The 14263-nt window shown below is 51.2% G+C and overlaps 1 protein-coding gene across 5 annotated transcripts in view; it reads right to left on the reverse strand.

Moving 5' to 3' along the window:
- Klhl29 (kelch like family member 29) overlaps positions 1 to 14263 on the reverse strand; it is a 277679-nt gene that overhangs the window by 22712 nt on the left and 240704 nt on the right. For all 5 annotated transcript variants that reach the window (XM_004627461.2, XM_023711012.1, XM_023711015.1 and 2 more), the window contains one exon: positions 166 to 304. In XM_004627461.2, the coding sequence (XP_004627518.1) occupies positions 166 to 304 (139 nt within the window). The remainder of the gene's footprint in view (positions 1 to 165; positions 305 to 14263) is intronic.

Here is a 14263-nt window from a genome sequence, read left to right on the forward strand (position 1 = left end):
GGAGGAGGAGGAGGAGGAGGAGGTGGAGGAGGAGGAGGAGAGATGGCTACTGGCTCTGTGACAGGGAGTCACGCATCAGGAACCTGCAAGAGAGGGGAGGAGAAAAGCGACACAAAAGCGTCCTACAAAGGAACAGACCCGACCACAGCTGGAAGGAAGGCAAACCTTTGAATCAGGTCCTTGAAATACAAGCTGCAGGAAGCTAGAACATTTTGGTGGACTTCAAACTCTCTGCCTTCAACAACAATTTTCAGGTCTGTAAACGCTTTCGCTCTGCGCTGCTGGTTCAATTCCTTCAACATTTCTGCAGAACAGAGAAGACAGACAGGGCCAGGTTCCCATTAAGAGTTTTTTTTTAATTAAAATATTTTTTTTCAAGAAGTAGAGAAATAGAAAATACTTGATATAGTTTCTTGGCAAGACTGGCTCAACACTGACAGTCAAAAGAAGTCACAAACAATGCATAAACAAGCAGCCACTGGGAAGGGCTACATAACCAAGGTATCACAACTTCATAAAGCACAAAAAAAAAAAAAAAGAAAGAAAGAAAGAAAGAGAAAGAAAAAGAAAAAAGCCCAAACAAAAAAAATATGATTTAAAAAAAAATCAAACCCAGAAATTGAGAAGTCAGGAGGAGACTCCCATACTGACAATTGGAAACATAGAGAATACATTTTCACAGACAACTAAAAACTACTCTAGAACTACAGAACAAGCTCTCCAAATGCCAATGGGTGCGGATGTATTGGATACCAAGTAAAGCATGGCTTTGTGATGTAAGATGGGCTGGATATGGCTCAAAGGAATCAAAACCACAAAACCTGCAAAAACAGCATCCCTTCTGTTAGACACTCGCGTGTGTGGCGAGCTTCTAGGCAGGGGACCCCTGGAGAAGAGGGGCTGAGGAAGGGCCTGGGAGGTGCCTCCTTCCATTTCACACTTTCCAGCCTTGAGGGGAAGCAAGCAAGCAAGGAACCCAGCTTTCCGGACCACCCCATTTCCCACCCAGCCTCTGAGAACTCCCCCCCCCCCTTGCCTGGGAGTTTGACATTGGGCAGCTGGTTTGCAGGCCCTGCAGGTCTCTGAAGTGGCCTCAGGGGCCTTCCCACCCGGGCATGCACCTACCTTTGCCTGCAGTCTTGGCCACCAGACTTGGGGCTGGCACAGACAGGTCGGGCCAGCAGGCTGTGCCCTGGCAGTGTCAGAAGCTTCTCCCTGAACCCACCCCAAGGCTTAGAGGGAGAAGGAGGAAAGAGGCTGCCAGCTGTGCTGCTTGGTTATAGACATTGTTTGCTTTGCAAATGTTAGGCCTCCAGGTGACCAGCGTGCCCTAGCCTTGCCTCACTTGCATGCCTCCTGGAGCCCTGGACCAGGCCTGAACACTGCCAGCAGCTGGACATGGGAGGCCCAGGGCCCTGGGTAGAAGGGCCTATACGGTCATCAGGCAGATGAAGGTCAGCCTGCAGGGCTGAGCCTCACTCCTCAAGGCCCCTTGCCATCAACCCAGGCCCTACAGCTCCATGCTAAACCCCAGCCAGTACTCAAGAATTGCCCTGTGCTGAGCCCTGCTTCTGCCTGACCCATCATCTCTGTGCCTGGGGCCAGTGTCGACCACCTTCAGTCTCTGAGTCTGAAGGACACTTGGTGTGTCCTTATGAGACCCTCGCACCTCTTGAGGGCTCTGCTCTGCGTCTCTGAACTGGGAGCCGAGGCTCCTGCTTCTAGGAGCAGAGCGCTGAAGGGCTGGTGACTAAGTCCTGCTCAGGGCTTTGGGCCTCAGTGGCCAGGCAGCACCTTCTATATGAGGACAAATTGGGCCCTGAGCTCTGCCGAAGACCAGGGAAAGTGGTCCTGGGGGAATTAGGGTTGGGGCCCCTGTCTTCTGGGAGCCACAAGCGGTTCTGTGTCACAGGAACACCCAGAAGGAGCAGTGGAGAAGCATTGAGGGCAGAGCATGTTGGGGCCTCATGAAGACCATGCTCAGACCTGGGGCAGGGGTGGGTGCTCCACAGAGCATGTGGAGGGTGTAGGGAGCAAATGGGTCAGGAGTAACAGGGCCACCCAGGCTGGCAGCAGGGCTGGGTTCCAAGTGCTTTGTCAGAGGAGCTCGAGCTTAATCTGGGGGCACAAGAGAGCCACGGGGGATTCCATGCAGGAGGGCAGTGAGGTTAGATGTGGATTCAGCATAGGCAGGGTAGGCATTCAGGGGAAGCAGGAAGGCACCGCACTGACTAGGTCTCAGCTAGGCTCCTGAGGAGGGGCCTGAACTCTACCTCCTGTCTCTGTGAGACTCGGGAAAGCAAACCGTACCCCAGAGCCCCCGCTTCCTCACGGTTGCTGTGAAGTAGCTGGCAGCAACCAGACAACCACACGTCTAGCCTCCCAGGGCAAATTTGAGTTATTGTTGACAGTGGCCTTCACATGGTTACTGCCACTAACTGAGGGTGGAGAAGGCTATGGGAAGGGTGGGGGGGCACATGGGACAAGGTCAGATGAGTTTTGGGGTGGGCCTGTGGGATAAGGGGAGGGGCAGGGGGAGGCGGTACAGCCTTTGGCCACCAGGGGAACCAGTGGCAAGAGAAGAAGCCCTCACTGGATGGCGCAGCTCCTGCTCTGCACATGTGTGACCCTGGCCAGCACCTACAACTGAATTTGTCCCAAAGCCAGGGGTCCAGTGGATGATGCCACCTTTCTGAACAAATGGGGGGTATGTGTGTTAGAATTCCAGGCCTGAGTTCCGAGGACCTGGATTCTGGTTCTTGTCCTGGCCCTGTCACTAAGGGGTCATTGATCCTGGGTGAGTGGTCCCAGCCTGCTGGGTCTCGGTTCCCGTAAGCACCAAAGGGCAGAGCTCCGGTTCATGGTCCTCTAGTGTTGTCATGCTGTGGTGCGGGACAGACAGGAACCCCTGTTCTTACTGAGCAGGGCAGGCAAACGTAACAGTGCCTTTGGGGTGGTGCTGTTCCTGGGCCCACATGCTCTAAGCACTGGAAGAGTGTCCCTTTCAGTCCCTTTCCTAGAGCAATGTGGCTGTTCTAGGAATTGCGGGGCCAGTGCTGGGCCTGGGCTGTACATAGAGGGTTAGGCTTTGCCATCCTGTACAGGGTATTTTCTGCTCTCTGCCACTTTTTCTTTCCTGAAATTTGGATTTAATAATTGGGCAGGATTATTTACTTCCAGAAGAATTTTTCAATTTATGAAAGTGCTCACCAGGGGATTCCTTCTCACAGCAGGCCCCAGCGCATTCAAAGTATTGATCAGTTGGTATGTGCTTACTGCTGCCTGCAGCAGGCTGGCGGGAAGAGGGACACTGCAGGCTGTGCTTGTGGGGGTGCGCCCCGGTCCACAGGTGGAAGCCAGGAGCTGCAGGTTTCTGGCGCTAGCTGCCTTTCTTCCCACCCCAGCTTGGCAGAGGACTACACTTCATCTCCGAGGAGCCTTCTGGGGAGGCCTCCCAACAAGCAGAGCCTCCAGTGGAGCCTGGCTTGGGATCTGGTGCCCTGCAGGCCCCTGCACGCTCTGGTATTCAGCTGCTTTGGGTTTGAGTTTGAGAGGAGGGGATGAGACTCTCTGGACCTCCCCAGCAAGGGTTCGAGTTGTAGAGAGTGAGCGGTCTGCGGGCCTGCCAACCTGGAGGAACGAAGCTTGACCTCTAGATCACTTTCTGCAGGCTGACATCAGGGGGCGTTTTCCAGTCCATTTGGTTTTGAGTGGCATATCCCTGTACCCTGTTCCTATAGGACCTCATGCCATGCCCTCTGTGAGGAGTGCCCTGCACAAAGCACCTGATGGAGCTGCCATTCCTCTTAGACCAGTCTCGGCCGCTGTCTCCAGGGACCCCGTGTTCCTAGCTGATTCCCCTCCAAACCACTTCCACATTGACACTACTGAGGGCACCTGGCCACCAGCCCTGCACGCAAAAAGCCTTCAAGGCTGGGCGGGGTGGTCTCCCCCAGCTGGGGCTCCCCCAGGCCCCAGCAGCTCCTTAACTTCCAAGGGTACTCTAGCCTCCTCATGCCTCGGGAAGCCACATGTCTCTATCTCCTCTGCCTTGATCTCTCTCCTTCCTTCTTCAGCAGCCTCATTTTTATTGAAGTACTGTCCGGTCCCAGCCTTCTTGTCCTCTTGCCTCTCTTCCACGCACTCCCTGCCCTCCGCTTTCCTCCAGCACTCTGAGCTACCCTTTTCACAGCACACTATGGATTATAATTAGTTATTTACATGTCTGCCTCCTGTACCAAACTGTTTTTTTTTTTTTTTTTTTTTGGTAAAGTATTTTTATCTGCAATCCTCAGCTCAGGGGCTGACAAATACATAGCCTATGTGGCAGACTGCAAAATCTCTGTACAGTTTCCCCTGTTATGAGATAGATGTGTTTTCCCTACCCTTCCCACCATGGCTGGCCTTGTGATTTGCTTTGAACCATGGAATGTGGTGGAACTACCCTTGTGTGAATGTCAGCCACCACCTCATGAAACATTGCTTTGTGTGAAGTCCCTGGCCATCACCACCATGGGTGTGCGCTGGGCCAGCCTTTTGGAGGCCCCATGTGGGGCCTTTAGACGAGGCAGACGAGCCTTTAGACTAGTCAGCCTCTGCCAGTATCAGCCCCATTTGAGCCTACAGAAAGTGAGAAGCCAGAATCATAATTTGGATAAGTGGTTGTTGTTTTAAGTCACTAAATTTTAGAATTGTTATACAGCAAGAACTAACTGTTACCGAAGGCAGGAATAAATGATGGATTCAAGTTCTTAGAGAGCTTTTTCTGTCAGTCTCGACTTTACCAGTTTGGTTTGAGGCTAATATTGTAAAGCTGTCATGAAATATGCCATTTAACCATCTTTAAGTGTACAGTGTTTGGGGAGGGGGTTCTGTTTTACCACACTCCTTTCTGTCTCTGTGAGTTTGACTACTAGAGTAGTTACTTCCTGGATGTGGAATCCTAGAGTATTTGCCCTGCTGTGACTGGCTTGTGTATTTAGTTTAATGTCCTCAAGACTCCTCCACACTGTCAGAATTTCCTTGTTTTTGAGTCCGACTAATATCCCACATTAATGTTTATCTATTCAACCAGATAGACTTTGTGTTGCTGCCACCTTTGGGCTGTGGTGACTAATGCTGTTCTAAGGTTAGTTCTTACCCCAGTCCTGGCCATCTCTAGCCCCTGCAGCCCCTATCCCCATTGTAAATGATTGATGTTCAATGTCTCTGTCCACTCAGCAGCAGGGGGAAGAGGAGGACCGGGACACTGAGGAGAGTCGGCCTGGGGCTGGGTGCTTTGGTTGGAGAAGGCCACAGGCAGAACGAAGCCTGGAGATGAAGTTGCAGCCCAACTTCTGCATATTTTTCATCAAACGACACAAGTTATTTGTCAGAGACTAATGGGCTCATTGCAGCTGGACTGGAAGGGCTGTCTGAGGTGGTAATAAAGAGGAAGAGATGTCAAATATTAAGAGGCAAAGAATTCCAGTGGCTTTGCAGCACACAAGTCCATTAAATCAGAGCCCAGAGAAAGGTTGTGCGGCCGAATAATTTTTTTTCAGAGCTCAAGGAGGAACCCAGCTAGGTGACAAATGCTCTTGGTCCCATTGCTATTTATGACATATATTTGATAAAGGACCTGAAAAAATTATAAACTCAGAACAGTTGGGAAATATACTGAGAAAGCCCAGCAAAGACAGTGTCGTGCATGCCTAAGGGTAATTCATCCAGGAGTGGGGGAGTCAGACATGTGCTGACACCCTGGGGACAAATGGGGCTCTGCACAAATACGGCCTCCTGCAGCAGATGCCATCCTTCATGGTCATGCTGTAAGGGACTGTGGGAGCCAGGAGGACAGCCTTCCAAGCTGAATGCTGCTACCCAATGCCCCCTATTCCTGACTTAATTGGACATGCATTTCTCTACCAAGATCCTTTCCAAAGAATTGGCCTAGAACTGAGGACCAGGTGGGCTCCAGCTTCCATCTAAAACAGAATCAAATCTCCTGTGGGCCACAAGCCTAGCTCAAGTCCTAGGGAAAGTTACAATAGCCCCAGTCCCTATCCCATCACCAGGCTGGCTGACACAAAAGATCTTATACAGGCCAAACCTTTCAGGAAACAGTTTTCTTTAGGGAAGGGGAACATGGAAGACTGTCTTCTTGCTTAATCTTGACAGTTTTGTTGAGGGCGCTTTCTGATTGGCCTGGCATGTAACTGGAACAAGAGTCCTTCAGACAATCAGTGTCTTACCAGTCTGTTTTCCCTGAAGCTGCCCACCACAAGGAAATAGGACCTAGTTTCTTAGCAGTGGGACCTGGTCACAGAGTACCCACAATGTCCCAAAATCTTGAAGCAGGACTCTTTCCTCCTCTGGGATCCTCTCATTTGAAGAAAGTCCTGATTCCCATGACCATTCATCCTGACATGTTGACTTCATTGGAGTAAGAAGTGGCTAGCAGGTTAGTGGAGCACATCCTAGGCATGTCTGGTGGGTCTCAGAGGCCTGGCCTTGAATGCATCCTTTCCCCCTTTCCTCCTCTCTGATGCAGTTCCTCTGCTCTACTCCCTGGCTTCCATGAACAAAGGAGTTTTACCTATATGCCCTTCTGCCATGATTCTGCCTTGGGCCAGCCAACCCCCCACTGAAACCCTGAGCCAATCAATCTTCTTCTGTTCCTTCAATGTGTCTGTGACCAGAAAGCTGACTAACATAATCCTTTATTTTTCTGTAAACTCCTCACCATGGGACCATGGGCCTTCTGTGATCCATTCGTAACCTTTGTATGGAGCTTCATCTTCTGTCCGTGCTCCCACTATAATCTCATGCCCCGCATGTCCTATTCCTTTGTGTTGGTTTTTCTCTTCTTGCCCTGTTGCCCAAGTCTTCCCCTATGCTTGTTTCTAATGATTCCATCTATTTTTTTAAGCTTAAGATTATAGTTTGTCCTCTAAGAGCTCTTACTGCGGTCCCTACCAGAGTTAATTTTACCCTCCCCTGTGCTCCCATGGGACAATAGCAGTAGAGATCCCCGACTGTTTCACTTTTAGAACCTCTTGTCTGTCTGACCCCTCTGGGTGGTACCCCTGTGGAGGGCTTGTCTCTCTGGCCCTGGGGCATCTGACATCATGTCTGCACAAAGCATTCCTCTCTGTGAAACATCATAGCTGTGTGGAATCAGGCGGACAGAATACAGAAGCCAGGAGACACCAGGACAAGTAACAATAGTGATAACTGCACAGTTTGAAAGGCCAATGCAAAAACATTGTCACACTTATTACTTAGGTCCTCTTTGAGGGAAGATTTAATGATTCTGTTCCATCCCAGTGGCTTTGAGAGGCCTAAAGGTAAAGGCTGACCACCTCGGCAGCCACTCAGCACAGGTGCAGTCTGCAGTCCTCTTGGAGATTCTGGAACAGTGGTCTTCACACACAGGGTAGAGAGAGGCAGGCCTCTAGCTGTGTACATGGTAAGATTTGCTCGAACACAAGGGGATACTAATTGTATTCACTGATAGATCTTGTCTGATGGGCTCAGGGTCAGAATCAAAGAATGGTCTTTTGTTTGGGAGGAATGAGGGAGGACACAGGCAGAATGCCAGGACCTCAGTAGCATCACAGGGAACCTAGCCAGAGGGCACTCACTGTGGGGGCTTGAGAGGGACAGCATCTTGGTGAAGCAGGGAAGGCCAAGGAGCAAGTCCTGGGTCTCCAGTTGGAGGAAGTGCCCTGGTTAGGTCAATATAGGCAGCAGTCTGTCTTTCTTGCCTCCAGGAAGGAAGCTTCCACTGGGCTCCTTCACCTGCTCAGAGAAGGGAAGCTGAGAGGTGGTATTCCGTGCAAGGAAGATGGAAATGTCATGGCATCTGGTCTTATACACCTCAGGAGAAGGCCAAGGATTGACAGAGTTGGGTTCAAAATAGGCCAGTAGTGTTCCAGCTCAGCAAAGCTGGGGCTCTGGAGTGCCAGCCGGTGTAGGCAGGGACACATATAAGTTAAATTCTGAGTAAGTCGAATTACTACCCTGAAGAGCTCTTAGGGAGTGATTTGGGAGGGTCAGGCGGGAGTCAGAGGCAGATGGCTGGGAGCATCCAGAGGGTAAAGCATTTAGGAGGGAGGGTGAGGACCCCTCCAAGGGACAGTGTTTAGTCCCAGGAAGGAGGGTATCTTAAGAGACCTTGGTCCTCATGGGACCTCCAGGGGAGGATAAGACCTGGGTCTGGCTCCAGGAACTGAGTTGAATCCAATATCTGGAGTGGATGGTGTGAGGGTGGGGCCTCGCTCTTCCTGTATTCTTACAATACTCATTGTCTTCGTGGAATTTTTTTTTTTTTTTTTTTTGCCTGTTGTGTGTTTATTCAGAGATGCTGCTGATTTTCTATTAGGTTGAGGGTTGTGGGCTCTTGGGCCATGGGGGCAGCTCTTTTTTATATATATATTTACAACAGGGTCCACAGGGTCTCACTATATAGATCGGATTTGCAATGATCCTCCTGTTTTCATCCTCCCAAGGGCTGGGATTACGGGCTTGCGCCACCACACCCAGTCTCAGTTGCAGTCTCAGCATGCCCTAGGGGGTGGAGCTGGCACTGCATGCCAGGGATCGAATCCCCGTTAGGGGCAGCTTTTTGCTGGAGGGACTAGCAAACCAAGAAGCCAGGACAAGAACGACAGGTTCAGCACCTCGGAGAGCACCCAGCTCCCAAGAGTAGGGGAGAGAGTTACAGAGGTTAGGGGGCGTCCTGGAGCAAGGCGTCCTTGATTCAGGACGTCCTGGGCGTCCTGAATCAAGCTGAAGGAACGAGGGATAGGTTGTTCCCTGGTAGCTACATGTCCTGGGTTTGTCCATGTTGGTGCTGTGCAAATTCAGGGAGAAGGGCAGCTAGCGATGATGGTGGTGCTCATGGTGAACTTTTTTTTTTTTTTTTTTTTTTTTTCCAATATGGATACTCCTTACTGCTTTTTCTTTTCTTTCTTTCTTCTTTTGTTTTTTTTTTTTTTTTTTTTTTTTTTCTGGACCTGGGGATTGAACTCAGCCTCATGGCGAACTTGCAAAACTTGGGTATCCAGGGGAGGCGGTGCCAGTGCAGGATCCCAGGAGGGCTGTTTCTGTGACTTCTCTGGCTGTGCTGCCCACATTCCTGCCTGCATTCTAGCCTGGCTCACAGCCTCCAATCAATACCCTTACTGCTTGACTTTGCAGGGCCAGATTCTGTGAGCAGCACCCCAGTGCCCCCCAACAGCTGCAGGCACATGAGTACAACAGACAGGTGATAAATGCTGCTTAGAACAGAGCCTACAAGGACCTGGGGTGAGCACAGGTGTGCAAGTGGATGAGGGCTGGCCCACAGAGAACCAGGGTGTGGTGGCTCTTGGGGCACAGGTGAGACTTACAGGGGGGAGGGAGAAGGAGGAGAATATGTTAGTTGCCTGCAGGTGCAAAGACCCAGTGGCCCAGATTAGCATATTCCAGGGACAGGCAACCATTGAGCAAGGCAGGAAATGGGGTCCATGAAAGGCTGAACAAGCTGTGCTAAGGAACCTACAGATCTTAAGCGTAGGTGGGAATTAAGGTAACCTGAGGGTCCAGTGGTGGGAGAACAGGAGGGTGAATGTCTACAGAGTGTGAGGCCTGCTGGAGGGTTGCTGCTGTTGAGTGGGTGAGCAGGGAAGACGAGGCCTGGCTTTGGGCCCCAAGGTGGTAGAAGGAGCTCTGAGCCACAAGATTTCCAGGTTTTATGTGAAGCTGGGACCTAGGTGAGGAGACCCTGTGCACTGTCCCCTGGTGTCACCACTTCCGGAGTTTGGAAGCAGTGTGCTGGCCACCTGCTCCTGCCTTGCACCCTTGCTGGCCATGCCCCTGCCTAGGGTGGCCCTGGGCCTTGCTGCTCAGCATCTTTCTGCATCTTACAGGCCTGACCCCACCCTGGGTCCTGCCATGCGTCATTTGTCTACCATTAGATTGAGAGGAGGCCTTGGATCTGCAGATACAGATGAGAAACATTAGTGGCTCCTGTCAGAGAATTTCAATAAAGTTGTACGGTGAATGGAGCTGACCTGGTGTGCTCCCAGTGAGGTATAAACACTCTCATGGCTCTGGATCTCCAGAGGGGCTGGCTCTTCACCCACATGAGGTGGGCCCCTGTCCTCTTTCCACTTCCTGCTCTACCTGTACCTGGAAGGCTGGGAAGCATTGGGTGACAGCTGGGTGCATGATGGGAAGGGGCAAGTGAGGGGCCCTGGGCTTCTGCACTCAAGGCAGACATGCTATGGAAATGGAAGAGGGTCACAGACTGGACAAGGACATTGTGGTCTCACACAAGGGACACGGAGCTCAGCAAATACGGATACAAACCTCAACTCTCAAGCTATGTCCTATACGGCTTTGCTATATTCTCCCCAGGGACCTGATCCCTCAAACCTCTGGTCAGCTAGGCCTTGGCAAAGCCACCACATGCCCAAGTGACAGGATGGCTGTCAGGGACAGCTCACAGAAAAGTAGGGAGGGTCCTGGAGAGGAGGACGGACAGGAGAAAGGCACAAGGAGAAGACAAAGCCTCCACCTGTCTTAGCAAAAGCCATTATCTCTCAAGAATTCTGAGAGCCACAGCCTCAGTGAATAAATCAATAGTTTTAAAGGATTTGCAAGAATTAGTGAACCAGAGCTAGAAGAGCAATCAGTTCAGTTACCCAGGCAAAGAGGGAAATGAAATAGAAACCTCAGATGCCAGGGTCTAACGGCGATGTGGAACACTTCAAATTCCACTGAGGGAACCTAGCAGCCCAGGAGGACGTGGGGCTAGGAGACTGGGAAGAAAGGTGTGTGTGTGCACCTGTGTGTCTATCCCCTGGTTGGGGTTTCTGTCCCTCCTTTTTGGTCTGCACCTGACCCTTCTGCCAGTCGTGGCCAGGTCAGGTATGGGCACCACACCTGGAGCCATTTCTAGGTTTTTATATAAGTAATCACCACAATCTTTATAAGAAAACTAGAAAGTCCTCATAAGCATGAAAGAATAAAATGCCCTCTGGGTGCTCAGACCCCAGCTGCAGGCCACACACACAGAGCAGCAGTCAAGGTACTTTTCAGGGTGCATAGTGTGGCCCATGGGAAACCCTGGCTTGTGAGGAGGCAGCCCACATCCTGAAGGGTTGAACACTGTCCCCGTGCTCTGTTGGCCAGGCACAGTGTCCACAACACTGAACAACCAGTGTCATCCATGGTGTGGCCCAGCCTGTGTGGAGCTGCCCTGTGGGGCTTGCCTGTGGTCCCCCCAGTGTTCCCTGCTAGTCCCTCTCTTGTGATGGGCTCTTGCTTGCCCACTTCTGTCTTCTGCACATGGCCTGGTGGGTAGAGACGCTGCCTCTCATGGCCTGCAGCCTCAGAGCCCAGGTTTGGCACCAGCATACACCAAAGGCCACTGATGCTGGGCTCTGTGTGCCAGCTCCCCTGGAGACCTCAGGTACAGGCAGTAGGTCCCTCTGAACATGCCTTCTGGCTTGATCTCCTCAACATTGGACATTTCATGCTGTCCCTGTTATTTCTGGCCAGCCCCTGACCTGAAACAATGATGTAAGGAGGCCCCGCTGCCCTGGTCACTTCCCTTCCGGCTTTTAGCTTGACAGTCTTTTTCCCGGGCCGGTGAACCTACCAGACTGATAAACTCACAGTTCTGCTTTTACAAATGTTGGGTGTAGTTATGGACAGCTGCTGGTAGGGGGCAGGCCCGGGTACCTGGCTGGGGCCTTGGGTGCGGTGCATTGGACACCCAGGGCAGCCTTACTGAGCACGGCCCCTGTGCTTGAGGCTGGCTATGGTGAACAGGGTGGGCTCAGGGTGGAGGGGGCACCACCTCCTGCTGGAAAGCTGAGCCCCTTTTCACCAGGCAGTCCATGTCCTGCACCAGTCACCCTGCCTACCAGGCTCTGTGCAAAAGGAAGGAGACAGAGGTGACTCCAAGCATGGACCTCAGCCTTTGCAGGGTTTTCTCATACAATGGACAGGCGCACCGTGCTGGAGTGTGGTCTTGGAGCATGGAAACGAGGGTGTGATGTCCTAGGAGGAGTGTGGCATTTCAGCTCCTTTCCCATAGCCACTGCCCTGTCCAGAGTCCCCTGGTCCTCCTTTTTCAGAAAACAGCTGCCTATTCTGCTACAAGATCAGGGTTGGAACCACCCTCTGGTCCCAACACACTGCCAAGTCCATTTACTTATCCTTCTACGATGTGGGTTGCTCAAGGGCAGGGGCCCTCATGCTGAGCAGCAGGAGGCAATAGAGATGTGTTTGCTGAGTGGATGAAATACCTTAACCCAAAGGGAAAAGAGCATGGAGCCCTTTCTGGCCTGGAAGCATAGTTACAAAGGGGTTTCCTGAGCAGCTGGGTCTGTAGTCCTGTAGGACCACAGACTCTGACACAGGGTTCTTCTGGGTTCCAGGCGTAGCCCTCACCAGGCCCAGGGATCAGAAAAGTCCTGCTTGGTCTGACCTGGGCATGGTCTCTACCATCTGGAGCCCAGCTCTGCAGGGGTGGTCAGTAATGGTTCCCCACTGTGCCGAAGCTCCTTCCAAGCTCCTTGGATGTCCACAACTCTATTCCAGTGGCCTAGACTGGCTCTCTTGTTCTGGGGGTGGGTGTTGTCTCCTGTGGGTGATGAGAGGGGAACAGACTGAAGGGGCCTAAAGGCCTGGCCTGCCTGGCATGGGAGGCAGGCATGTCCAGGTGAGTGGGGAGGCTGCCAAGCCATGGGGTGGGAAGGGCAGGAGGCTTTTCCAGAGCAGCTGGCTGAGGGAGTAGAGAGTCTGCAAAGCAGGGCACAGGCCTATCCAAGGCTCTAGGAATGACCCAGCCTGTCCTGTCAAAGGTGTCCAGGGAGCAGGGCTCAGCCACCTTGGAGCCACCAGAAGCTGCCTCCTCTCCCACCAGCTCTCCTCGGTCTCCTGAAGCTTTTGCAGTTAACTTCTTCAGGACAAGCGATGGCTGCTTCTGCCTCCTGTTAGCAAGGTCAGCAGCACTAGCTCTGAGCATCCCCTGCCCTGAGCAGTGCCATATGACGGGGTGAATCTACTCAGCCTGCTGTTTCCATAGTGGGCATCAGAGAACTGGAAGGTGGACATTGACCACTACGCAGAGGAACTCCCTACCTCTGTCTGGCCTCTGTCAAGGTCCAGCATAGTTCCAGCCTTCAACAGGTTCAGGCATGAACAGGCAAAAGAAAAAGAGTTGCTGGCTTGGGGAAGGTATCCTTGATTGGAAGGCACTGAGCTGGGTCTTGAGTGGTCAGGATTTGAGCTGTAGGCTGTGGAGGGAGGGTCAACCCCAAGCAAAGACAGAGGAAGGAAAGTGTACAGAGTCTGGGGAAGCTGGGTGGGTAATGGACAAGTGGAGTGAAGACACAAAGCAGTAACAGCCTAGGTTGTATGGTAATAACAATAAGCTTCTCTTCTGGAGGGTTAACAACCTAAGTTTGCAGACCAAAATTAGAGAAAAAGGAGGGCCGCAAGGAAAGCTAACGTTTTGGCCCTAGCCTTCCAAGGTCAATTAAGACTCAGGACATATGAGAACTTGTACTGTAACATCATGTAACTCAGTAGTGTCCCAAATTTTCTGATCAATGAGATTATGGGGCCAAAGATGAAAGTGATCGATGATGTAGAGTGTGCCTAAGGAGAGTCACATGGAGAGAAAACATTCTCTCAGGCTTTCACAGAGAGCACATTGGCCAAGCAATGGCCATGACTCATCCACATGGGTGACACTGACAGGATCTCAGGAAAAATCCTGAGGGGATTTGACTGACCTTATCAGAACCAAAAGCTACAACTCTTGTGGTATAGGTCTTGCTTTATCTTGGTCTTAACCATCCAGCAGAAAAGTATAAAAACGAAGTATAAGAAGTAAAGCCATGCTGTTATGTTGAGCTGTAGGGGACTCAGGTAAACAATTTCTGACACTGCCAGTCAAGAGGAAGACCCAATACTATTATGGACTACTGGACTCTTTTAGAATATTTTGCTGAGTTAACACACCTATAATATTCAAATGACGGAACTAAACAAAAAAGGGGATACAGATGAATGTCCATTTTGTATCTGTGTATTCAAAATGTTTAGGATGGATATATAGTTATATTCTCTTAATGAATAGAGGGATTTGTAACAGTGTTTGTAAAAAGGATATCATGTCCACATCTTGTACAGCAAATAACCTCTAGGAAGAGAGTATGCAATGTGTTAATTACTGAAACTGTCATACCAATTTGATTTGAAACTGTCTCATTGCTATTTG

The sequence above is a fragment of the Octodon degus genome, unplaced genomic scaffold, assembly GCF_000260255.1.
Source record: "Octodon degus isolate 3935 unplaced genomic scaffold, OctDeg1.0 scaffold00019, whole genome shotgun sequence".
In the NCBI taxonomy this organism is placed as follows: Eukaryota; Metazoa; Chordata; class Mammalia; order Rodentia; family Octodontidae; genus Octodon; species Octodon degus.